Consider the following 24,747-nt stretch of genomic DNA (forward strand, 5'->3'; position numbering starts at 1 on the left):
CAAAATATTAAGTAGTGGATAGGCTCAGAGAAAAGTGGGTGTTCTAAAAGATAATTTGGAAGTTCTCTGTGGTGGTGGAAATATTATATATCTTGACTGCATGAATGTCATTATCCTGGCTGTGATATTGTACTATAGTTTTGCAAGATGTTACATCAGAGAAAATTGGGTAAAATGTCCATCAGCTCTCTTTGTATTGTTTGTTGCAATTGCATCTACAACTATCTCAAAATGAAAAGTTTATTGACCAAGAAAAAATTAATGAGAAATTAATTTTTGAAGTCAGTTCCACCAAGTTTTTCTTTATAATTCTGGTGTTATAACTTCTTGGAAAGGCCTCTCCCTTCTTCAAGATTACAAAAGTACCCTCCTACATATAATACTTTAATAGTTTTCTTTTTTTAATGCAGAACTTTTCTCTGTTCAGATGTTTTAAAATCTGGTAAGCTGCAACATCCCTCACTTTGAATCATACACAGGTTTCTTGATAAAATACTGGATGCTCATATGCTCTTTTCTTTTTTTTTTTTTTTTAATTTTTTTTAAACGTTTATTTATTTTTGAGACAGAGAGAGACAGAGCATGAACAGGGGAGGGTCAGAGAGAGGGAGACACAGAATCTGAAACAGGCTCCAGGCTCTGAGCTGTCAGCACAGAGCCCGATGCGGGGCTTGAACTCACTGACCGCGAGATCATGACCCGAGCCGAAGTCGGCTGCTTAACCGACTGAGCCAACCAGGCGCCCCACTCTTTTCTTTTTTAATATTTATTTACTTACGAGACAGAGAGAGACAGAGTGCAAGTGGGGGAGGGGCAGAGAGAGAGGGAGACACAGAATCCGAAGCAGGCTCCAGGCTCCAAGCTGTCAGCACAGAGCCTGATGTGGGGCTTGAACTCATGAACTATGAGGTCATGACCTGAACCAAAGTCATATGCCCAACCTACTGAGCCACCCAGGCACCCCACTCATATGCTCTTTTCACACCACCACCACCTTATCTGCATTCTCAAGGACACAAGGGGGTGATATTGGCATATATATTATATATTCTCTCTTAGATGCCATAAACCATGCTTTTGACAGCCATGATGGATTTTACAAGTTCTCAAAAGAAATTGCTGTTAAAATACTTCATTTTTCCAGTGTGCTAGAAGTGTTTTCATAAGCAAAACCTAAACAATTAGGTAGCTGTCAATACTAAAAGTAGACCAGTACATTTTCCAGGTAAATTTCTATTGCACAGTAATACCCGGTTAAGGTCACCTCATACAGCGGTGCAGGTATGCACAAATCCAGATAGCACAGTGAACATGGACTGCGGACCGCACTAACTTAGGTGGCAGCCAGGTCATCCCCGGGTCCACTCCCTCTCTGCCGTTTGCAACATTCAAGTGCTACAGACCACGACTCTGCAACAGATAGAAGGCTTTGGGTGGAGGGAGGGAGGTTTAGTAGAAAAGGCAATAAGAAAGTTTCATCAAGAGAGAAGAGCGACTAAGCCTCCTTCCCAAACATCCTGGCCAGACGTATCACTGTACTGAGAGGTAGAATGAAAGGTCTTTTCCCGACCACATCCCCCCATCTCCCAAGCTGTGGCTCTCTGAATCTAGAGTAGGACCCCAATGGCCGAATGCAGAAAGAGAGGAAGTTTCACAGAGAAAATGGACCCAGGACAAAGAAAACCCAAGGGCTTGCCCTGCCTGAGGTCATGGGGCTTCCTGACTTTGGGAACGTAGTTTTTCTGACATTCTGTAGCCCACAGTGCAGCAGTGCGGCCTGGGGAGATCAAAGAAATTGCAACAGGGGCGCCTGGGTGGCTCAGTCGGTTAAGCGGTTAAGCTGCCAACTTTGGCTCAGGTCAAGAATCGCGGTCCATGGGTTCGAGCCCCGCGTCGGGCTCTGTGCTGACAGCTCAGAGCCTGGAGCCTGTTTCAGATTCTGTGTCTCCCTCTCTCTGACCCTCCCCTGTTCATGCTCTGTCTCTCCCTGTCTCAAAAGTAAATAAAACGTCAAAAAAAATTAAAAAAAAAAAGAAATTGCAATAACCCCAGGCTTCTGGGAAGCACAGAAACATGCAATTGTCATGAGCAAACTAGTGACCGCGGACCTGGAGTCCTGTTAAATGTATTACTTGGGTTTCCATAAGCACTGACCAAAAAATCCAAACTCTAGCTTAATTTTTTTGGCTTTCCTGAGGAAACAAGAAAATGACATCGTATCAAATATACATAGTCGAAGAGAATAACTGTCTCTAAAGAAATAAGCCAAGAGGGTGTCCTCAAAATGCTAAATCATGAAGACTGATTACGACGGGAACTTGCAGAGCGCTGGCCCCAAGGTGCAGCCTTCCGGTCTGTTCTGAAGAGAGACACAATCTTGGAGTAGAATGTCTTTTATCAACTTTATTTGCTTCCTGCTGAAAATGAACAGGTATGTAATTTAAACACAAACACACAAATAAATGTAAATGAAAGAAACACTGAACAGAAATCTCACTTTTTCATTCAGGTTATCCGAAAACTATCAAGAATTCTGCATTTCTGAAGTAAACCGAACATATATATTTTTTAAGTTTATTTATTTATTTTGACAGAGAGAGGGAGAGAGAGAGAGAGAGAGAGAGTGAGAGAACTGGGGAGGGGCAGAGAGAGAGAGAGGGAGAGAGAGAATCCAAAGCAGGTTCCATGCTGTCAGTGCAGAGCCTGATGTGGGGCTTGAACTCACGAACCTTGAGAATATGGCCTGAGCTGAAATTAAGAGTTGGTCACTTAACCAACTGAGCTACCCAGGCACCCTCTTTATTTTTTAAAAGTTGATTTATTTATTTTGAATCCAAACATAATTGTACCACTAAATCGGACACTGAGAATCTGATATGATTTTGCAGATCTTACATGCGTTTTGCAGATTTAAAACTAAAAGATTTACTTGTGTAAGGAGAGAATAACCCAGACGTTGATTTTGGTTGAAATAACACCAGCACCTTCAATTTAGATGATTCGCTCCGTACAAACAATTCAAAGTGCTTTTGCGGGGAGGGTGCTTCACAAGCCTGTAAATCCAGAGATTATCAGGATTCAAACAGCTCGTCATGCTTGCAATCTGACTGACATTATAAACTAGAAATTATTTGCAGTCAATGTTACCTGAAACAAGCAGGGAATAGAAATACCTTTTATTAATTTATACCGAGATTTTTTTGGCTTGGTTTCCTCATATATATATATTTGGCATAAATATATATGTATACATATATGTGTGGCATAAATATATACATATATATTTGGCATATATATATATTTCCTCATATGTATATTGGATTTTATCCAACAGCAACATGCTAGTCACAGCACTTATTGCAAAAAACACACTTTCTACATGCAATTTGTATAAGTTTACCTCTCACGTACAGAATCATAGTCCACTGTTTCTCTATGGCTTTAGTTACTGTTACCAATAACAATATTAGTGATGGCCACCTTTTTTGAGAATTTATGATATACAAAATCATGTCATCCTCACAACAGCCCTGTGAGCCAGCACTATTATAATACTCTTATTACGGGTTGTTGTTTCTTTTAAATATAAAGAAATTGAACCTTGGAGAAATTGAATAACCTCCCCATATCAAGAGTTATAAGTGAAAGAAGCAAGATCGGATCCTGATCTGTCTCCAAAGCTAACTTGAACCACTAAACTAGGTGGCTCTTCTCAATTCTGTGCCCAGGTCTGTGTAATGCAGAAACTAGAGAGCACCTCTCAGCTCCAGACCATTAGGGATGCCTTCATAGTCCCTGAAACACGTCACATTGGTGAGTTTTCTCTGAATTTGTATTGGGATTTGTATCGGAAAGATAACTCTTAACTGAATGCTCCCTAGAAACACTTCACCTACTACTTAGACAATGTTTCGTTTATATTCAGTGAATAATAATCACAAACATTTCTCAAGTTGCTATGTGCCAGGCCCTCTTCTAAACCCTGTATTTATACTAATTCATATAATATCCCCTAGTGATTGGTCCCATTGTTTCCCAGCCTTACAACCAAGGAAAAGAGGTTTCCTAAGAGCACATGGCTGGTAAGCAGCAGGACCCAACTTCCACACCAGGCAGTGTGGCACTAAATTGCCCTGTAGAGTCCCCTAACATTTCTGAGCAGGAGCTGTATGCTCAATTCTCCTGGGCTCCAACAAGGCTGCTATGAACCAAGCAGACTGACCTTCTGGCGCTAATAGTCTGGCATAGAAGACAGAAATTAATCACATCAATACATATGCAATTACAAACTGTAATAAATACATTAAGGAAATAAAGAGGGAGCTGGGAGAACAAAACAGGAGCCTGCTTTAGGCTGGACAGGACCCTGTGGGAAGTCACAGCTAAGCTGAACCCTGAAATGGAGGAGATACTGGACACAGGAAGGCTCCAAGCTTGGAAAGAGGCAGGTGTGGGAGCAAGACTGAATCAGGAGACATCCTGATAACACCAATTCATGTCATTATTATTTTAAAGTTGTGAGAACATGCTAAACTGTGGCTTATTCTGTTTGTTCTCACATAGGCTGACAACAAAATAGTATATCCCACACGCCCCCACAAGACTTTGCAGAGAAGGTCCCTAGACATCCATTTGTCAATCCCTAATCTATCACCAATTCTGAGGATAACACAGGGTTGGAGTTTAAAAGGTTGAGGATAAGAATTTCTCTGGAGAATCTGTCATTTTGCCTTGCATCCTTTTGCTTGCCTTGTGCCTCACACCAAAAGGAAGGAAAAAATGGTGTTTTATCCCACATTTTGAGACCTAGTGAGGGAGCTCCGGGAACCCATTCAATGGACCAGTGTCTGACTCAGCTGAAATATCTAAAGCCATGCCAAAGAGCAGCATTCGCAGGAAATGGCAGCATTGTAAGAAAACTACACTTTTATGCAGGCAAGGATGTAGGAGAGATTCACACGAACCATTTATGGGTCTTGTGGGAACCAGGCTGGAGACATCTTCAAAAGGATCTTGCCCAAGAGGTTTACCAGGGAGTCTTGTGGGGTTGAAGGCCCAATGCCCAGGGACTGAGCATTTGTGCTGATAAATGGCCAGCTGCATCCCGCATCACAGGACAGGTCATTGGAGGATCCCAATGAGGGAGTTTCCTAGAAATCCCCAAAATGTATCTCAAGGGAAAGACCACAAATGTATCCCAAAGATACATTTTCCAAGCCTCATAAACACCAAGGACAAATTGTAAAAATGCCAATCTCTGAATACTGTGCATTTCCTTAATTCCTTCTTCTTATTTCAGAAGGAGTCAGAAGTCTGGACTAATGAGCAGGGTTTCGAAAAGTAGAACAAGGTAAAGATGTGGAACAGAAGCAACCATGATCCCTTTCCTGTTGCAGGATCCCCAAACTGGGGAAAAGGAAACACTTTATATTTGACTGAAAGTCTGAATTATATGTATCACATGGAAGCAGGTCATTGAAAGCACTGAAATAAGACTGCCTGTATGACAAAAAGTGTCCCACAGCCTTTGCATGATCTAATTCAAACTAGAGAAGCAATAGGACCTAATCAAGAATTTATATAGGAGCAGGAAAAAGATGTAGATCTCACTGAACAGGGTTGAAGAATCCTGGGGGAGTTACAAAGAAAATTGTCTTTGGCCATTCAGCAAGTATTTATGGAGTACCTACAATGCTCCATGTATAGTTTCAATACTTGGGATGTTTCGGTGAACAAACCAAGTATCTGTCTTCAGGTAGCTTACATTCTACTGGGGCAGGTGGAGGGGCAGTTTGGATGAGAGACAAACCATAAATGTGATAAACAGGTAAATTATATACTATGATAAAAGTGATTGTGCTATGAGGAACTGATTGAGCTAAGGTCATTAAGAATGCTGGGGCGCCTGGGTGGCGCAGTCGGTTAAGCGTCCGACTTCAGCCAGGTCACGATCTCGCGGTCCATGAGTTCGAGCCCCGCGTTGGGCTCTGGGCTGATGGCTCGGAGCCTGGAGCCTGGTTTCCGATTCTGTGTCTCCCTCTCTCTCTGCCCCTCCCCCGTTCATGCTCTGTCTCTCTCTGTCCCAAAAATAAATTAAAAACGTTGAAAAAAAAAAAAAAAAAAAAAAAGAATGCCAAGGGAGGGGCGCCTGGGTGGCGCAGTCGGCTAAGCGTCCGACTTCAGCCAGGTCACGATCTCGCGGTCCGTGAGTTCGAGCCCCGCGTCAGGCTCTGGGCTGATGGCTCAGAGCCTGGAGCCTGTTTCCGATTCTGTGTCTCCCTCTCTCTCTGCCCCTCCCCCGTTCATGCTCTGTCTCTCTCTGTGCCAAAAATAAATAAAAAACGTTGAAAAAAAAAAATTAAAAAAAAAAAAAAAAAAAGAATGCCAAGGGAGGGTAGCTTGTAATTCTATCTTATACCTCAATAAAATTGACATATATATAGCACTGTATGTTTAAGGTGTACAAAATAATGATTTAACATACGTATATTGTGATCACCATAAGTTTAGTTAACATCCATCATCTCATACAGATACTGAGAAAAAAGGAAAAGAAAATGAAACAAACAAAAATAAGATTTTTAATTCTAAAAAGAGGGAAAGAAGAAAAATGTGTTTTCCTCGTGATGAGAACTTCTGGGATCTACTCTCTTAACAACTTAAAAATATATCACACAACAGTGTCAGCTATGGTCATAATGCTGTACATCACATGCCTAGTATTTACTTATCCTATAACTGGGAGTTTGTACCTTTTGGCCACTCTATCCAAATTCCCCTCCCTGACCCCCATTCTGCAACCACAAATATGCTCTCTTTTTCTGAGTTCGGGGTTTTTTTTTTATGTTTAGTTTAAAAGAAATCATACAGTATTTGTCTTTGACTCATCTCATTTAGCACAATGTCCTCAAGATCTACCCAAGTTGTTGCAAATGGCAGAATTTATTCCTTTTTTAAGACTGCATAATACGCCATTGCATATATATATATATATATATATATATATATATATATATATACACACACACACACACACACCACATTTTCTTTATCTATTCATCTGTCAACAAACACTTACGTTGTTTCCATGTCTTGGCTATTTAAGATAATGTTGGTAACTTGTAATTTTAAATCAGGTGTTTACTGTAGGCCTTATTGAGTAAGTGATATTTAAGGAAGGAGATTGTTTTAATACATAAGTCGGATCTTGTCACTCCTCTGCTCAGAACCCTGCAGTGGGGCCTACACTCAGGCCTGTTGGCCAGGAAACTATAAATAGAAAGGATGGAAGCAGAGAAATTGCTCAGAGGCTACTACAATCATCAAAGGAGGAGATCGTGGCGGCCCATGGCAGCAGTGGGGATGGTGAGAGATATTTTGGAAGAGAATTTCCTGATGTAGTAGGAATTAAGGTTGACTTCAAAGGTTTTGGCCTAAGCAAATAAATTTCGAAACTACCAGAGGGAAGACTATCGGTAGAACAGATTTGGGGTTGAAGGACAGTTTGGGGCACTCAGTCTGAGACGTCCATGAGACCATCAAATGGGGAAACTGCCCACATGATTGGGTATATGGATCTGGGGTCCAAGACAGAGATCTGGCCTTGGGAGCAGAGACTTGAGAATTATCTCTAACTTGTAATAAGGACCTTGATACAAGAGAAAAAGCAGTCCCTTTTAAACCAGCATGAGTGAATCATGAGGTGTCCAGAACCTAGGTGGAAAAGAAAAAAATAATTAATTGGCCTAAGACCAATTGTTTTATCTATTCATCTCTGCTCTTAGTTGATATAAAAATATAAAAATCATGTATTCCAATGGCTGGCCTTGGAAAGGTAAGTCCTTCTCTGGCAATTTATTTCCAAATATAGAGCACCACATGTCTCTTAAATACAGACAAAATTATTTTTTTATAAAAGAGTGTTAATTTGTTTAAGACAACCAGTCAGTTAAGAATTTTTTGTAATCCTCTCTGTCTGTAAACTATTATTTAGTTATCCATAATTTAAGAATTCAGAGCCACATTCTTGCCATTGTTCCTGGTGAACCCCTAACCACACTAAAGAGGGAACTTTAGTCTCTCTCCCTGTATGCCAAAGAAAATTGCAGCTAAGAGTTCAGAGGGGCAATTTAAATGTCACTCTGACCCAAAGGTTTGGAAAGAATGTAAAAATTCTATTATGAAAAATGAAGGGGCACAAGAAACCATGGTTGTAATGTCAAACTGCTAAGTACCCTCCTGGGCTGATTATTTCCTATGAAAGATGGGACCTAGAACACAGAAGATATAGACAGTCTGTTCTGTTGACTTCTGGACTGGAGGCAGAGGCCAACTAGACTATTCTGTCCTTAGCAAACAGTCCTATGGCTCTGAGACAGTGAGTAACTAAGGTACAGAAAACAATGGAACAAACACTGAAAAATACAGAAGTGAGGACAAACATAGCCAAACAAAAATATTTGTAATATATTTAAACTCAGAGGATTTAGCTTTGATTTAGAAAGCATAGAAGAGCTGGTTCCAAATCAGACTGGGAGGGTTGTTTATTTTGCCTTTTGCTCAAGTCAGATCTAATGATCCTAATGGCTTTCAATGTTTCTAAGTTATTCCCCAGACTTGATTAAACTTCGTATTTGGCCATAGGTCAGACAGCAAACACTGATTTATTTAACATTCAATCAACCCAACTCTCACTTTGCTAGCATTCTGGCCCTCTGTCCATACAGTGAGTGTTGAAATTCATATTCCCACCTCTAAAATATTTCAAGATTATACCATCGCTTCAGAACTATCAGAGTATAGTCTCAGGATTAAGTCAACTGTATCGGCTTCTTTTTTTCCCTTTTCTCTATTTCTTTCTTTCGTTTTTTATTTATTTATTTTTTTTAGGCAGGTGGCATCTCTCTGTGAACCAGAACATTCAACTGAGCGATGCAGTCCAGTAGAACTTTCTGCAGTGATGAACATGTTCTGCATCTGTACTCTGCATATATAGTTACTAGCTACATGACTAGTCGCTGAGCACTTGTAGCTATGGAACTGGATTTTTAAGTTAATAATTTACTTAATTCAATTAAATTTGACTTTAACGAGCCACATGTGACTAGTGGCTGCTGTATTATTGGACAGTGCTGTTCTAGACCAGCAAAGAAGGTACTATGTATTATTAGCCTATAGATAAACACTGTCTTTGTGTGCAAATGTGTCTGCAAAACACAGTGGTGCTTTCCACACTCTAAGCAGAAGAAACGTACTGTTTTTTCATACATCGTGTGGTCGGTCATAGGCAGGTGTGCATTGGCACTGTTGACGAACTAAGAAGGAATATTAGTTTCCGAGTGCTGCCATACCCAAAACTGGGTGGCCCGAAACAATAGAAATGCGTGGTCTCACATTTTGGAAGCTAGACGTCCCAAACCACAGTGTTAGCAGGGCCATGCCCTCTCTGACAGCTCTAAAGGAGAATCTTCTCTGGCTTCTTTTAGCTCCTGGTTTTTGCCAGCAACCCTTGGTGTTCCTTGGCATATAGATGCATCACCTGAGTTCTAGGGCTATCTTCTACCTGTGCATCTTCACACTGCTTTCCCTCTGCGTATCTGTCCCTAGGTCCAAATTTCCCCTTTTTATAAGGACATTAGTCCCATCGGATTAGGGCGACCCTAATGACCTCATTTTAACTTGATTACCCCCATAAAGACTCTAAATAAGGTCACATTTCGAGGTACTGGGAGTTCGGACATCAACATGCCTTTTTGTGGGGGAGACACAATTCAACACAGAACATTTGCCATAGTAATAATGTTGTTGTATGGAAGTAGGCAGATCCCTGAAAGCTGACAGGGTCCTTCTCCCACACTAATCCTTGAAAGGCAGCAGGACCAAGCCAGATGTCCTAGCAGCCTCCCATTTCCACATAAATAGCCTTGACCATACAACTCTGAGCAGAAGATATTGAGAAATCTCACCTACTCATGTTTTTTTTTTAATTTTTATTTTTGTAAGTTTGTTTGTTTGTTTGTTTGTTTTGAGAGAGAGAAAGAGCACGAGCAAGGGAGAGGCAGAGAAGGAGGGAGAGAGAGAATCCCAAGCAGGCTCCACACTGTCAGCACAAAGCCCGATGTAGTACTTGAACTCACAAGATCATGACCTGTGTTGAAACCAATAGTCAGACACTCAACTGATTGAGTCACCCAGGCACCCCTCATCTACCCATCATGTTTAATCTTCCCCTGTGTCTTCTCTGCTCAGCTCAGCACGGGTTAGGTAGTGAAGTGAAAAAAGAACAACTTTAAATAAAACTCCAGCCTTTGAGCCGGACTAGCCCCTATGGCCTGGCCTGCACAATGCTACTGTCAGAACTCACCACTATTCACAGCCTCTCATAAGTTTAAATAAGGGAAATCTTTCCTTTAAAAAAAAAAGTACACTTGTCCTTCTTTCCTTCCCATCCCCCACCAATTCCCTCTTCTAAGTCAGTCTGATGTGTCTATTGCTTCTTTTTGTCAAACAGTATCCTTCCACCGTTTCATGTGATATTTTGCATTGCATCAAACTTTTAGGAAACTTGGTAACATTATGTACTGCCCACGGGCAAAGGCCACAAATCTCTCCCAGATCAAGTATGATCTTGGTAGCAGCTCAGAGAAGGCCATGGTCCTTGATGAACTAGGCTGCTTAAAGTCTTCCTGGTGCCACTGGAGACCTGAGACTGCCAGGAGGGGTCAGTGGAGAAGAGAGGATTTGCAAATCTGAAAGCCACATAAGGAAGGGAGAAGGGTGTGCCGGGAATGCAGACCAAGAAATAGGTCCTGGGGTGAGATGCTGAGGAAACCACTAGTAGCATGAGCAGCGGGGGGGGGGCGGAAATAAAAAAAGAGAGACCATTTAATCAGCATCTCTAAGGACTGAGTAAGATGATGTCAACCAGAATCTCAATAATATTTTGTCAGTGGATGGTTGGTTTGAGTTAGACACTAAGCTAATTAAGAGCAATAAGAAAAGACTGTCTCCTAAGTCTTTTATATCAGCACCTGGTATAGTACCTGGTACATGGAAGTTGTCAACAAATGTTAAATAGATAAGCAAAAAAGCAAATGAATTTGGGGCTTCCTGTATGATGTTGGACGTGCAGGACAGACAGGCTCAGGTACTATTCCAGGAGCTTAGTTGGGAGACGGATAGCCTAAGAAAGGTATCAGGAAATAAGCGACAAAATGTAAAGAACAAAAGTGATCTTCAGTAATGTTGAATAAACACATGAATAAATGGAGAAAGGAAAGAATGAAGAGGTCAAAAACAAGTGAGGTTTCTCACCTGGGACATCGGTGTTATAATGTGTCAGCTATGAAGATAAAAACCTGAATACGAAGTCGCCCATGAAGACAAATGCCCATGATCACCCTGCAGGTGTGTTTTGTTTCAGCCGCCTGGGATTAAAAAATAGTTTTGGGGGCGCCTGGGTGGCTCAGTCGGTTAAGCGGCCAACTTCAGCTCAGGTCATGATCTCACGGTCCGTGAGTTTGAGCCCGGCGTCGGGCTCTGTGCTGACAGCTCAGAGCCTGGAGCCTATTTCGGATTCTGTGTCTCCCTCTCTCTGACCCTCCCCCATTCATGCTCTGTCTCTCTCTGTCTCAAAAATAAATGTTAAAAAAAAAAAATTTTAAAAAAAAAAAAAGTAGTTTTTAAAAAGGAGATTCCAAGAAACATGAAATCCACTGGACTGTAGCTAATCCTGCATGCCCGTTCAGGCTTACCACACTCTGTGCCCCTCTGTTGTCTCTTCATAGAGTCCACTTAACCCATGTGGGAAGGGCTGATAATCTGCTAGTACAGTTTTGTCAAATGAGTTAGGCTATTAAAATACTTTCTGGGGCGCCTGGGGGCGGGGGGCTCAGTCGGTTAAGCGTCTGACTTCGGCTCAGGTCATGATCTCACAGCTCGTGAGTTCGAGCCCCGCGTCGGGCTCTGTGCTGGCGGCTTGGAGCCTGGAGCCTGCTTCGGATTCTGTGTCTCCCTGTCTCTGACCCTCCCCCTGCTCTCTCTCTCTCTCTCTCTCTCTTGCCCCAAAATAAATAAACATAAAAAAACTTTTTTTTAGAAGAAATACTTTCTATTGGTTGATTCCAAGCGTTTCCCTGCCTCTCCAGCTGTCACAGACATCCCAGGGTCCAGGAAATACAGGGGAAGTGTCGAGTGGCACAAGGGACCCTGCAATTGGACCTGCTCCACCTCCATGGTCAGTGTCTGTTCTGATGGGGGAGGGGTTGGTGCCATATCAATTGTTAAATGTTACTAATAGCATTCCTGCCTGGGGGCCACCTGCCCACTCCCCACAGGCATCTGAGTTTGCCATCTCTGCTCAAGCCTTGGCCACCTCTCCATCTCATCCATAGGCGCTCATCTGAAGTGCCTGCCTTTCTTCTGCCAACCCCACGCATTTCAAAATACATGACTCATGGACGTTACCCTCAGGTAGCCTTTAGAATATGGTTTTGGTATAGCCCTACTCCCACCAGCGTCTATGCTGGATCTCTCAGTTTAATCGCCTTTCAATCCTCTGCACAGCTGCTTGTCAATTTGCATGATGTCTTCCCAGAAACCCCTCTCACTTGCTCCCTTCTCTGGGCCTCCGCCCACCCCATGGTGGCTGTTTATTATTGAACCTGAATACTAAAATTTGGGGTACTCTTTGTTTAACTAAAACTGACGCAAAAGTAAAACGAGAGGAGGAAGGTTTTATGACAGAAAAAGTTCCATAGATTAAAAAGTTATTGGTACTTTCCTAATGAAGCTTGAATAATCAGCAGATAAGAAAGAAAATCAGACATAATTTTTCTGTCCAAGTTTCTAAGCGTTTCTTAGATGTAAGCCAAGAAAATATCTAAAGTACTAGGAGCTCCGTCTTAACACTGGACTCCTGTGGTGGCCAGAATTTGGCTGCGTTTCAAGATAATAAGCATTTGGTTCAGAAGTCTGTTTAAAAGAAATAAAAGGCATAAAATCTCAATCACCCAATATGGTTTGTATTAGAATAAATTGATTACCCCAAACCTAACATGATCAGAGCTCTGCCAAGAGGCTGGCAAGGAGCAACTGTTGGCATAGTCCAAATCCTAATCAGTTATTTGTAACAAGTGATTATTTAATAACCATTCACATTCATCGTGGCTCCTTTCGCCAAATGGAGGAGGAAAAGAGAGAGAGGAAACCTCAGAGGGAATAAATGGAGTTCCAGCCTTATTGTTTTCTCATGGTGAGTACATGAAAATGTATCCATGTGCAAAGAAAAATCCAGTGTTGTCAGTCAGACCCAGTTGAGTGAAAATTAAGTCTCTCTTTCCATTTCTGAAACTTTTTTTTTCATTGTTCTTTCTTGCGCTTTTTTTAATTAAGTTTTTTCATTTTAATTCCAGCATAGTTAACATACAGTGTTATATTAGTTTCAGGTGTGCAATATAACGATTCCACAATTCTATACATTACTCAGTGCTCATCATGATAAGGGTTCTTTTAATCCCCTTCACCTATTTACCCATCCCCCCAACCACCTCTCCTCTGATATGCTTTATGTTAAAGCACAACTGAGTACCCTCAGTTAAAGCTATTTTTTTCCCAACAAGAACATTCTTTACTTGAAGTATACTTCAGAACACATGGTTCTAAAAGACATGTGTAAAAAACATTCTATCCAAGAAAAATAGAATACACATTTTCTTCAAGTACACACAGAAGAATCCCCTGGATAAATCACATAAAAAGAGACATGACAAATATTACAAACTTAAGAAGACTGAAGTCATACCAAGTATATTTTCCAACCATAATGGTACAAAACTGAACATCAACAATAGAACAAATCTGGAAAACCTACAATACATATTATTAAGTACTTAACACGTAAATACTAAACAACACACTGCTACGTGAGCAATGGGCCAGCAAGAAATCAGTGAATCCCAATATGTCCCAAAACAAAAGGGAAAGAAAACGCAATATTCCAAAACCTATGGGATGCAGCAAAAGCAGATGTTCAACTGAAATTTATGTTGTAATTGCGTGTATTAAGGAAAAGAGTTCAAATAAGCAACATGACACCACAGGGAGCTAGAAAAAGAAAATCCTTAGCTGAAATTTAAGAGAAGAAGGAAACAACAAAGAACAATCAGAAATAAATACAATGGAGACCAGAATAAACAATAACATAACATTGAAAGTAATGAAACTCTGAAAGACCAGTTGACTTAGTGAGGAGGTCCTAAGAGTACATGCAAATGCTGGTTGAGGAGATTTGGTGTTGTGATGCTTCTCCTAAGGAGAAATTTCTTCCTCTCGTAACGTGTATAAGAGTCTAAAAACACAAAGCACAACATGAATTTTCAAAATGTTCTATTCTTTCTCGGTTATACTTTACTGAAGGGTGAATCCGGTTCATCAAGCTTCTGAAACTCCAAAGTCAAACTTTCGGTCAAGTGCACTGTGTCAAGTGATAAGCATGGAAATTTTTAAGACAAAACTCGGAACATATTTAAGACATATTAATGGTTTACTGATAGACAATAAACAAAGCAAAAGTTTTTATATCAGTCTCGAACCAAAAAAAAAGCAGCATTTCTTACTCTGTAGGGCATCACAATAAGGAATCTCTCTCATCTCTTCCTAGATCAGTTTTGGTAAGAAGATTTGAAGTTAGTTGTTTGACTTTCTAATTTTTTACGTTCCTCACAAGACAGCCCTTAACTCTCCAAGTTACTATCCTGACATTCCATGAGGAAAAAAAATATCTTATGTAACTGTCTAAAAATGTGATAGAATTGTCAAAGCATATGGAACCAGTTACATAAATCTTGAAACACAAGTCGGTATTATTTATTCTCTAATGGAATAAGTTAGCAGCGAGACAGTTAATAGAGACAAGGGAAAGCTATAAATTCCATTTGATGGAGAGGTTGGACTTGGCCACACCTATTTATCTGCACAAACACCAGCGAGAGCATCAATGGCATAATTAGAGCAGTTCAATGGCAACTTGCTCTTGAACCTAGGGAAAGGGATTGATACAGACAGTTCCCACGCCCAGTACACACCCCCTATACTGGACAGCAGGGAGTACCAAGTCAGCTACATCTCATCCTTTTCCACTTTTTTCTGAATGAGCTGTACTGGGATAGGGATCTTTGGCTGGAGGCCAAGATATACCCTCTGAGAACGATTCTGAGAAGGATCGCTTTCTCCAGGTAATCTCTCATGCTTTCTGAGAAGAGCCCATGTCTGAGAAAACTGTTTCCTCACCGTAGGCACATCAGGCACATCATCCTGTTGATGAAAATGAAAGAAGTCCTTGCCAAGGTGTTGAATCCATTGAGCCCCTACCCTCCGTGGCCTGTGCTAGCAAAGTTCACCACAGCCACTTGTCAAAGCTGCTGTCAGGACCCTCAGGTGCATACTCCTGCATTAGCAGACATCTCAGCCAAGATATGGCATTTGGGAAAGAGAGGAATTATTACTTTGCCTGTGTGTGTGTGTGTGTGTGTGTGTGCGCGCGCGCGTGCATGTGATAGAGAGGGGGATGGGGAGGATAAGAGAGAGACAGAGAGAATCCTAAGCAGGCTCTGCACTGTCAGCTCAGAGCCCCACGCAGGGCTTGATCTCATGACAGTGAGATCATGACCTGAGCGGAAATCAAGAGTTGGGCAGTTAATTGACTGAGCCACCCAGACATCCCTTACTTTGCCTTTTATTTGTTTATTATTTTTTAAGTTTATTTATTTAATTTTGAGAGAGAGAGAGAACACAAGAAGGGGAGGGGAAGAGAGAGAGAATCTCCAGCAGGCTCTGGGCCATCAGTGCAGAGCCAGATGCAGGGCTCAAACTCACAAAGCGTGAGATCAGGACCTGAGCAGAAACCAAGAATCTGACACTTAACCAACTGAGCCACCCAGGCACCCCTTACTTTGCCTTTTAATTGAGGCTTCCTTTTTTCAAAATCCTCCTAAGAAATATTTTAACCCGTGAAGCCTCCTCCTGTCTTCTAATTAATCCTCTTTACCCAATCAGTTCATCTTGCTTTAGACATTACAGTTTTATAAAGGTGAAAGGAAAATATACACATCCCTACAGTCTCAAATGCCTTGGGGTTCTGTGTGTGCCTCTCCTAGGGTGCATAATCTTACAGAATAATTTCAAGTTTTGTGCCTCAGTGTTCTCAACAATGGAGTTGAGCATATTGGGTTATTTTTTTTTATCTACTTATTTATTAAGCATGTATTTCATGCTCAGACACTGGGAATCAATGATGGCTTTATAAGGTCCTCTTTCCTTGAGAAGCTGATAGTTTACCAGAATTACCGCCAAAGTGTCCCCATTTCTTCCATGGTTTCGTTCCTTCATTCCATAAATATTTGACAAGTTCATATATATTCCGAGCATTATTCTACGATCATAGGGGAGAAAAAGAGAGGAGGAGGAAAGGAAAGGAGAGACAACAGTCCATAATCTCATGGAATTTACTTGGGAGAGACAGTTTAAGAAGTAGGAGGAGTACGAGGAGGGAGAGGAAGAAGAGGAAGAAGATGAAGAAGACGAAGAAGACAAAGAAGAAGTAAAATATTGAGCAGGTAATGAGCACTGAGGGTATAGATTGTATCCAACTCTGAAAGAATTGGGAAGAGGGGGGAATGCAGCTAACTGGCAAGATCATTCCTAGCAGAGAGCCAAGCAGATGCAAAGCCCTGAAACACGAGTGCCTGGCACCTCTGAGGATCAGTGAGGAGGCTGGAGAGGCCAGAACAGAATGATGAGGTGAGAATAGGAGATGAGGTCAGGAGAACTTGGCGCGAAGCTCGTGAGGGCTATGTGAGGACTGTGACTTTGACTCTAAGGTAGAAGGGAGTTCACTGGAGATTTTGAACAGAGAAATGACACAATTCCTCTTTCTTTTAAAGGAAAGGCAAGCACAGAATCAGAGAACTTAGTTAGGAGGGGGCTTTAAAAATCCAGGTAAGGGGCACCTGCGTGGCTCAGTCGGTTGAGCATCTGACTTCTGCTCAGGTCATGAGCTCGTGAGTTCGAGCCCTGCATTGGGCTCTGTGCTGACAGCTCGGAGCCTGGAGCTGCTTCGGATTCTGTGTCCCATTCTTTTTCTGCCCCTCCGCCACTTGTGCTCTGTCCCTCTCTGTCTCTCAAAAATAGGTAAATGTAAAACAAAAAATTAAAAACTAAAAAAAAATCCAGGTAAAAGATGACCATGTCTTGAACCCTGGTGGAAACAATCATAATAGTGGTGGGAAGAAATGCTAGGATGCTTTATGTGCTTGTGTTCTGGGATCTCTTAGCACTCTGTGTGTATTTCCATTGTGTCATTTAATGAGCTGTACTGGAAACTATTGTGTTATCAGGCAGCTCTGAGAGCTGCCTATGAGCGGTGACTTTGTCTTCCTCTTTGTGCATAAGCAGAATGCCCTCACTAAAAGGTGCTTAATAAACAATAGCTGACAAACGAATGAACCTGGATCAGAATGAAGTGCCCAGAAATAGACCCATACAAACATAGCTAATATTTGAGAAAGGAGCAAAGGTAACTCAGTAGAGAAAGGATAGTCTTTTCAACAAATGGGGCTGGAACAATTGCATGTTTCTATGCAAAACCAAACCAAACCAAAACAAACAAACAAAAACAAATCTAGACACCTTACACCTTTCTCAAAAATTGACTCCAAATGGATCACAGACCTAAGGATAAAACACAATTCTATAAAACTTCTAGAAGAAAGCATAGGGGAAAAAATCATAATGAGTTTAGCGATGAGCTTTGAGATACAACACCAAAAGCGTGATCCATGGAATTAAAAAAATTGTAAAATTAGACTTTAGTAAAATTAAAAACTTCTGCTCTCTTCCGTAATGACAAAGAAAAATCGGCTAGAAAAGCAGAAGTAACTATTCAATGAGTAATGACAACAAGCACTACCTCTGAGCATAGAAGTTCTCCAGGGAGAAATTTTCCTCTGACCTCAGAATAGCCAACTGCAAGCCAAAGCATCTGTCCCTAAAACACAATTGCACTCATGCTGAGCAATGTTGCAAAGAATATTTAAATCAGTTCTGGTTGTTCCCACTGGGGCTTCTTCCCCCCTACCCCCCAGCCAAGAGCAAGAAAAGTCTAGGATCATCAGTTTCCTGGGGATGATGATTCTTATGGTGTCCTGTGTTGCCCCCTTCTGTGATCTGGAAGGTGTCACGAGAGTGGGGCTGATGTGGACACTCCAGTTCCAGGTTATCCCCTCTTTCTGGGGTGCAGGAGGATAGGGCAATCCAGAACAATATCAACTCACGCTTGCTGAAAATGGGGATTTGTAAAATTTTCTTTAAGTCTTGAACTATTAGCATCAAGACTGGTAAATAGATTATTATAGGGGGGAGATATGGTTTCCAGAACATGTCACTAATTCAGACACCTTTGGTGGAAATCTTAAAAGATGAAACAAATATGGATTGAAGAATTTACTTAAAATATTACCTCCAAACACATAAGACAACCTACATGATCTGTGTCAGTCAGGGTCCAATCAGGAGACAGAAATGACACCAGTTATTTAAACAGAGTGAATTTAATAAAGAATTGTTACCTAGGTATTGCAGAACTGAAGAGGAAACAAACAAACCAAAAAACACAAAGGATTCACAGACCTCGCGATTGCAAGAAGCAGTTACCATTCCTTAAACTGAAGGAAAACAGGGAAGATGTAAAAATTATTAAATGGAAAAACCTGGGAAGGGCCTCGCTGGTGCTGGTTCTGAGGGAGCACAAAGAGGCTGAGGCGCTTTGGGAAATTGTAAAGTGAATCCAGATGCTGCTACTGAAATAAACCGTCACTGCCAGACTCAAGAAGTGAGGCTAAGGGTAGTGCTGAGAGGAAGCAAGCGAGAAGAAGCTAGTTCCCCTCTTCCTCCAACTCCCCAGTGCCCTCCTACACCCATTCCTGGGACGGCCTATCGGGGAGCCAGATGGCAAAGCAGAAATATGTCCCAGAGTGCTTGCAACATCACAAAGCGAATATAGAAGGTAGGTTTGAAGCGGAGGGAAAATTGCTCTATAAATGGTACTTCTACAAAGTACCATTGATGAAAGGGAAGACATTTTTTGTAAGCAAAAAAAAAAAAAAAAAAAAAAAAAAGGAATGTTACAAAAGGAACTTTAACATTTACATGGATTAACTATTCTCCTGAGACCTTATAGATCTTTCAGAGTTCATTTGAGAAACCTATTCTTGAATAACGCAAGCAGATGGCCATCTAAAGCATGTAAGACATTTTCACAAATCTCAAACGTATGAGGAATGGATACATTCAGTTCTACTGTACTTTGCAGAGTCATATAAGGTAATCTTGTTAAAAGAGAAATGAATACGAATCTCCTGGGCTTCAATTTCTTAACTTCCCTGTGATTGGATCCTTGAGCCATATGCTTTGATTCCTCTCAAAGAAAGATGGACAGTTAGCTGTGCTGGGTGTAAATAGTTAACAAACTAGTGGGAGCAAAGTTCCTGTTTCCCATTCTCTTGGACAATGGGAATAGCTCTGTGGATTCTGGGACAGACATTAATCACATGGGAATTTTGCGTAAGATGTTCACCAAACCCATCTGATTGCTGACTAAGAAGACTTTGGTCTAGCTTTATCAAAAACAAAACCAAGAGGATGGTTTTTAGTATGAACCAGGGCTAAGGCTGAGAAATCAATACATCTCTGTCAGTTTCTCATCCTTTTGTGTCCTGATAAAAAAGAGAAGGCAATCGTCATCAAGGCAATAATCATCAATAAGTATTTGTATTTATAGGCTGGGCCCTGTGTTTGAACTGGGAGTATAAAATGGTATAGGATATTCTACTGTCCCCAAAGAGTCACAGAATTCAGATGAGGAAATAGGAATATACATAAAAGTATAGCATAAGTTACATTTTTGTGATTGAGGTGGTAACCTAATGACAGGCCACTTAGTCACTCCCAGAAGAAGGTGATACTCAAGGTGTGTGGTCAGAGAAGCCTGCACAGAAAAGATGGTGCTTACCCTGGTTTTGAAGGATTAGGTAGAACTAGGGATTGGGAATGACCCCAAGGAATGGTGAAAAATAGTTTAGAAGCAAGAATAGTAGTGGGTGAATTAGGACACCATTAGCCATCTAATTTGGCTGGAGTGAATGTTTGTTCTGAGGTATACTGAAATAAAATGTTTTGAGAGGTGATCATGGCCACTGCAGCCTTAAAAATCAAACTCATTTAACTCTGGAGTCATCTTTTTTATAAAAATCCGAAAGACCACAATTACATTCTTGATTCTCTGATTGGAAAAAAAAAATCTATATTCAGATTCTGAGCAATTGTATTTCAGGGTTTCTTTTAATTTTAATTAATCATTCAGCTATAAGCTGATCAACCACTACTTATCGAAGCTTTCTCCATGCAGGGCACTTTGCCAGATTTACCAAGTTTACACAGAATTTTCTGGCAAGCTGTATCTGGAGAGAGTGAACATGAAAAAGATATGCAGTAAAAATTTAAAAATTTAAAGCAATGTCTGATGAACAGAAAATGAGGGATTCAAGCAGTGATGTCTGCTGTGTTTTATAGATTGAAATGAAGGTAAAACATTTTTGATAATGGCAATAAAGTGCCCAGCCAAAAATTGGAGTTCTGTAATACAAAAGAAGAAGGAATGAAGAATGACCATTGGGAACAATAGTCACTGACAAAAGCTTTTACACAAAATATCTCCTTAAACATGTAAACAAGGTATTATATGAAGAAGGAAGGGAGGGAAAAAGAGTGGAATCCAAGGTGATTCAGGGGAGTTCTGCCCACAGAAGCAGCAGAGGAGCAATGAAATGGATGGAAATAGGAACACGAGAGAGAAATCCATTGGAGGTGAAAGAGAGAAATGACACATTTGACTTTAAGGTGACAACAGTTACCTGTCTCCTGCATCTGATGATTTGCCTCCTAATGGTCTCCCAGCCTATGGGAGGCTGAACAGAATAAAGACAGACTGAAGAGGATAATAGAAGAACTTTTAAAAGATTAAGTAAGACTGGGGTGGTGGAACGTGCATCAGTCCAGGTCAATCCTGGAGGCATCCCTGCTCCAAAATGTGGTGGCAGAAGCTAAAATTGTTAATGAAGTCAGAGCTGGAGTTGGAATCCACTTCTAGTTCTTTACTAGCTTCTTTAAATAAGTTGAGGCTTTTTGACTATGCCTGGACAATAGGTGGGCGTTGGTGAAATAGCGGGGGAACCCTGGAGGGGCCCCGGAGTTTGCAGTCCTGCTGTAAGGACCTCGGCAGGGATAGCTGTGGGGCAGGACCAGGTCTTCCCTGCATTTGAGCTGAAACTGTAACAGAGGAAATGCCTGACCCCTGTGGGCCAAGACCTCAACCTTGAAATCCTCTCCCTCCCATGCCTCTTCCCATCTGATCACTGTGCCTTCCCTCACTGTCCATCTGTCAGCATTTCCTGACACATCACCATCCACCCATTGTCAATGACTGTGAGATGATGATGGTGTCTGAGCCAACCAGTCTTAAAACCCCCAGGGGTGGGGCGCCTGGGTGGCTCAGCCAGTTAAGCTAACCCACCAACTCTTGATATCCGCTCAGGTCATGAGATCAAGCCTGCTTGGGGCTTTGCTGGGTGTGGAACCTACTTGGGATTCTCTCTGCCTCTCGCTTACTCCTGCCCACACACACTCTCTCTCTCTCTTCCTCTCCTTCTCTCAAAATAAATAAATAAACATTAAAAAGCCCGGCATTTACCTCAACAATTTAAAAAAATATTTTGGAGACCAGAAACCAGGTAGAGGGAGGATTTAATATGTGATCCCAGAAAACAAGAGCCTTTTAAAAATGTTTACCTTTTTACTTTATTAACAAAAAAGCGGGGGGAGAGTCCAGAGAAGACTCTAGTAAATACCTAAATAGGATGAGTATATGAGTATGTGGTTGATAACTCTTCTTTGCTGTCATGAAAAGTGACATAAGAAAACCATGTTTTCTCCATATCACTATTACAGATAAAAATAATTTTTGAGCCAAGGTGGGTTTATAAACAAAATTTCTATTTTCCAAATTCTCTGTCATTATTATATTGACTGAAAGATATTTTGCTTTTCTAATGACCCGAGACTCTTCCTCTGTATTTCTATCTGATCTTCATTGGGTATGACACTCAGACTAAGCTTATGGTTAAATTTCTCTCCAAAACTCAATCTCTCTGTCAAGTGGTTGATTGTCTCTCAGGTAACATGGCGGGGCTCCCATCCACCGTTATGTAAAGGAAATGCCTGGAAATAATTTGCAAAGGCTGATATTAATCCTCCGATTTTGTTCTGGTGTTCACAAATGGAAACGAATTCAAGTAGGATTCTGGGAGGAGAAAGGAGGACACGTATCTAAAACAATTTTTTTCATTTAAAAACCAAATTGTGTAAAAGGCATACACAGTTGTGTTGGAGAGCTCCTAAAAGAGAAGCCCCAGGGTACAGAAAGAGGCAGCATGTTGAGTGAGCTTTGGCTTGCAGAAAAAGCCTGGCGAGGGAGGTGTTAAGGCTCTTTGGTCCTGCCACTAGAAACGCTGGGTGTTCGTGCCCTGGGTGTCTGTCCCCATGGCTATTCCATTAACATGCACACACAGACATCTCTGTGCAGCTGGCAACCTAATCATAGTTTCCCTACTGGGCTTCCTAGTAACATCCCCTGGTCTTTAAGGCCAAGGCAGAAGGGGGGGAATATTCCGTCTGCACAGAACACAAGATCTAATTTTCTTGATGTGATCCAAACTTGCTATTCTTTTCAGTGCCATGAATGATCACTTCTAGAAAGAAAAAAAAAAAAAAAAAAAGAAGAAGTGTAAATATTCAATTGGCCACGTGCTCAATTTTTGAAAGCACCATTCTGAATAGCTGGAATCTAGGTCTTAGGACATAGCGTGGGATGCAGAGCAAACTGTTTCTTCTCCAGGATCTCAATTTCTTCATCTTCAAGATGAGTACGAAAATCCAGATAATTAAACCATGTTGTTACAACGGAAGTTGTGGATACTCCACAAGTCATTTAATTTTGTACTTACAGCTATTATAAATCACCTGATGTTTAGGGAACTCACCATAGGCAGAATAATGAAGGACTTCAAAGATTTGCATCAAGAGGCATTAGAAAACCATGTAATTTTTTCATGTCGTTCCCCACGTAACTTAGGTTTTAGACAGGTGTCCTGTACCAGTTTAGCAGAATTGCTTTTTGTGACAGATCTGTAGAACAGAAGATGGTTAAGTGAATGGATTTCCAAGGGCTCTCTTGCTCACGTAGCAGGCCAAACTCAGAGAGAGGGTAACGAGTGTAGACGTTGACTAACAAAAAATCGGAAAACCGACTTTGCAACTATACCAGCTTGCTTGTGGGTGAAGTAAAAGAATTTCCTACTGGAGGTTGCTTTAAAAGAATCATGTGTTCCTGTTTGTTTGTTTTCGTTTTTTTTCTGACATGACAAGTTCCCTTCGAAGGCTTAACAAAGTTATTGAGGACCCATCTTTCTGATCTGACAGTCTTGTGTTTGGGAAGTGCTTTATTTCCGGCCTCAGAATTGGTCCCTGCAGAGTGGTTATCACAACAGTCCCTGGCAAAAGAGAAGGGCACCATCAGATTGACTCATGCTAATTATATTCCTTCCCTGGGGGCGGGGCCATATTTCCTGAGCAAATGCTACCCAGCATCTGAACAGAAGTGGGGTTCTCCAGGCAAGAAAGAAAGAAGTAACAGTTGGGTAAGCAGTCAACTATCTCTGCCACAGCTACAGAAATTTTCTATCTGGGGATTAAAAAAAAAAAAATTGGCTGACGTTGGTTTAAAAAATAACTCTTCATTGACTACAACCTATGCCACATTTGGGAAATCAGTGTGAGACTCCTCTGAACCAACATATTCTCTTCTTAAAAGAGTTTGTGACCACGTCAAGGGGGGAAGAATCTAATTTTGTGATACATGTTGGAACAAGATTTAGGTTGCTAATTTGGGCTTCTGGCTCTCATAACAACAGATTGGGAAGTGGAATCTGCAGTAAATCTTCTCAATAAGAATACGTATTCTTTAAATTCTAGCGATGAGGGGCTTCCTCCATTTATTAATTCAACTATGCCATTAAACTATGATACATTCAAGTCCACGCTCGTGTGGTATTTCCACATGGAGGGAGGGAGACCCTGACTGTCTCATAAATTGAATACCCAGCCTCTGAAAAAACTAGCTGGGCAGAGCCAAGATGAAACTCACCTCTCTGCTTTGAGTTGTGGCTGTTTCAGAAGGAAAATCGTCTCCACACTCAATACACCTGTTTATAAATCAGAGTGGTGGCCCTTTGTTCCTTCCCCACATATCTAGGATTCAAGCAAAGTGACCACCAGCCTGTTGTGTGGGCGTACAATAGAGGCTGACCACACAGGGGACAAAGCATTGTGGGCTAGCACAGGGCACCCTCATGACCCTCTGCTGGCCTAGGTCCAAGAATATGGCCATTAAACAAGCAGCTGGCATTCAGGACAGATAACACCCTCGTGTGGACTGCCCAAGGTCTAGCAGGAAGGAGTGGGCATGTGCCCAGCAAATGCTCAGTTAGATAACACAGCTGTGATTTCAACACCAAGAGGATCTGTTCACATTTAAAATTCAGGAATATCCCAGTGTTTCGCTAAAGTCTGTAACTGTGG

At 41.3% G+C, this 24,747-nt stretch overlaps 1 protein-coding gene across 6 annotated transcripts in view; it reads right to left on the reverse strand.

The window, feature by feature from the left end:
- Positions 1–24,747, reverse strand: part of CENPF (centromere protein F) — a 98,032-nt gene that overhangs the window by 7,873 nt on the left and 65,412 nt on the right. Inside the window, exons 21-22 of one of the 6 annotated variants that reach the window (XR_006198819.1) lie at positions 23,151–23,295; positions 22,053–22,859 (exon numbers count right to left, since the gene is read on the reverse strand). The exons of 2 other annotated variants lie outside the window; for them this stretch is intronic. Coding sequence is in view for 2 of the 4 variants with exons in the window: in XM_042925176.1 (XP_042781110.1) it covers positions 23,269–23,295 (27 nt within the window). In the remaining 2 variants the exon portion in view is untranslated. 3 more of the 6 variants (XR_006198818.1, XM_042925176.1, XM_042925178.1) reach the window with 3 other exon arrangements.

The sequence above is a fragment of the Panthera leo genome, chromosome F3, assembly GCF_018350215.1.
Source record: "Panthera leo isolate Ple1 chromosome F3, P.leo_Ple1_pat1.1, whole genome shotgun sequence".
NCBI classification, from domain to species: Eukaryota; Metazoa; Chordata; class Mammalia; order Carnivora; family Felidae; genus Panthera; species Panthera leo.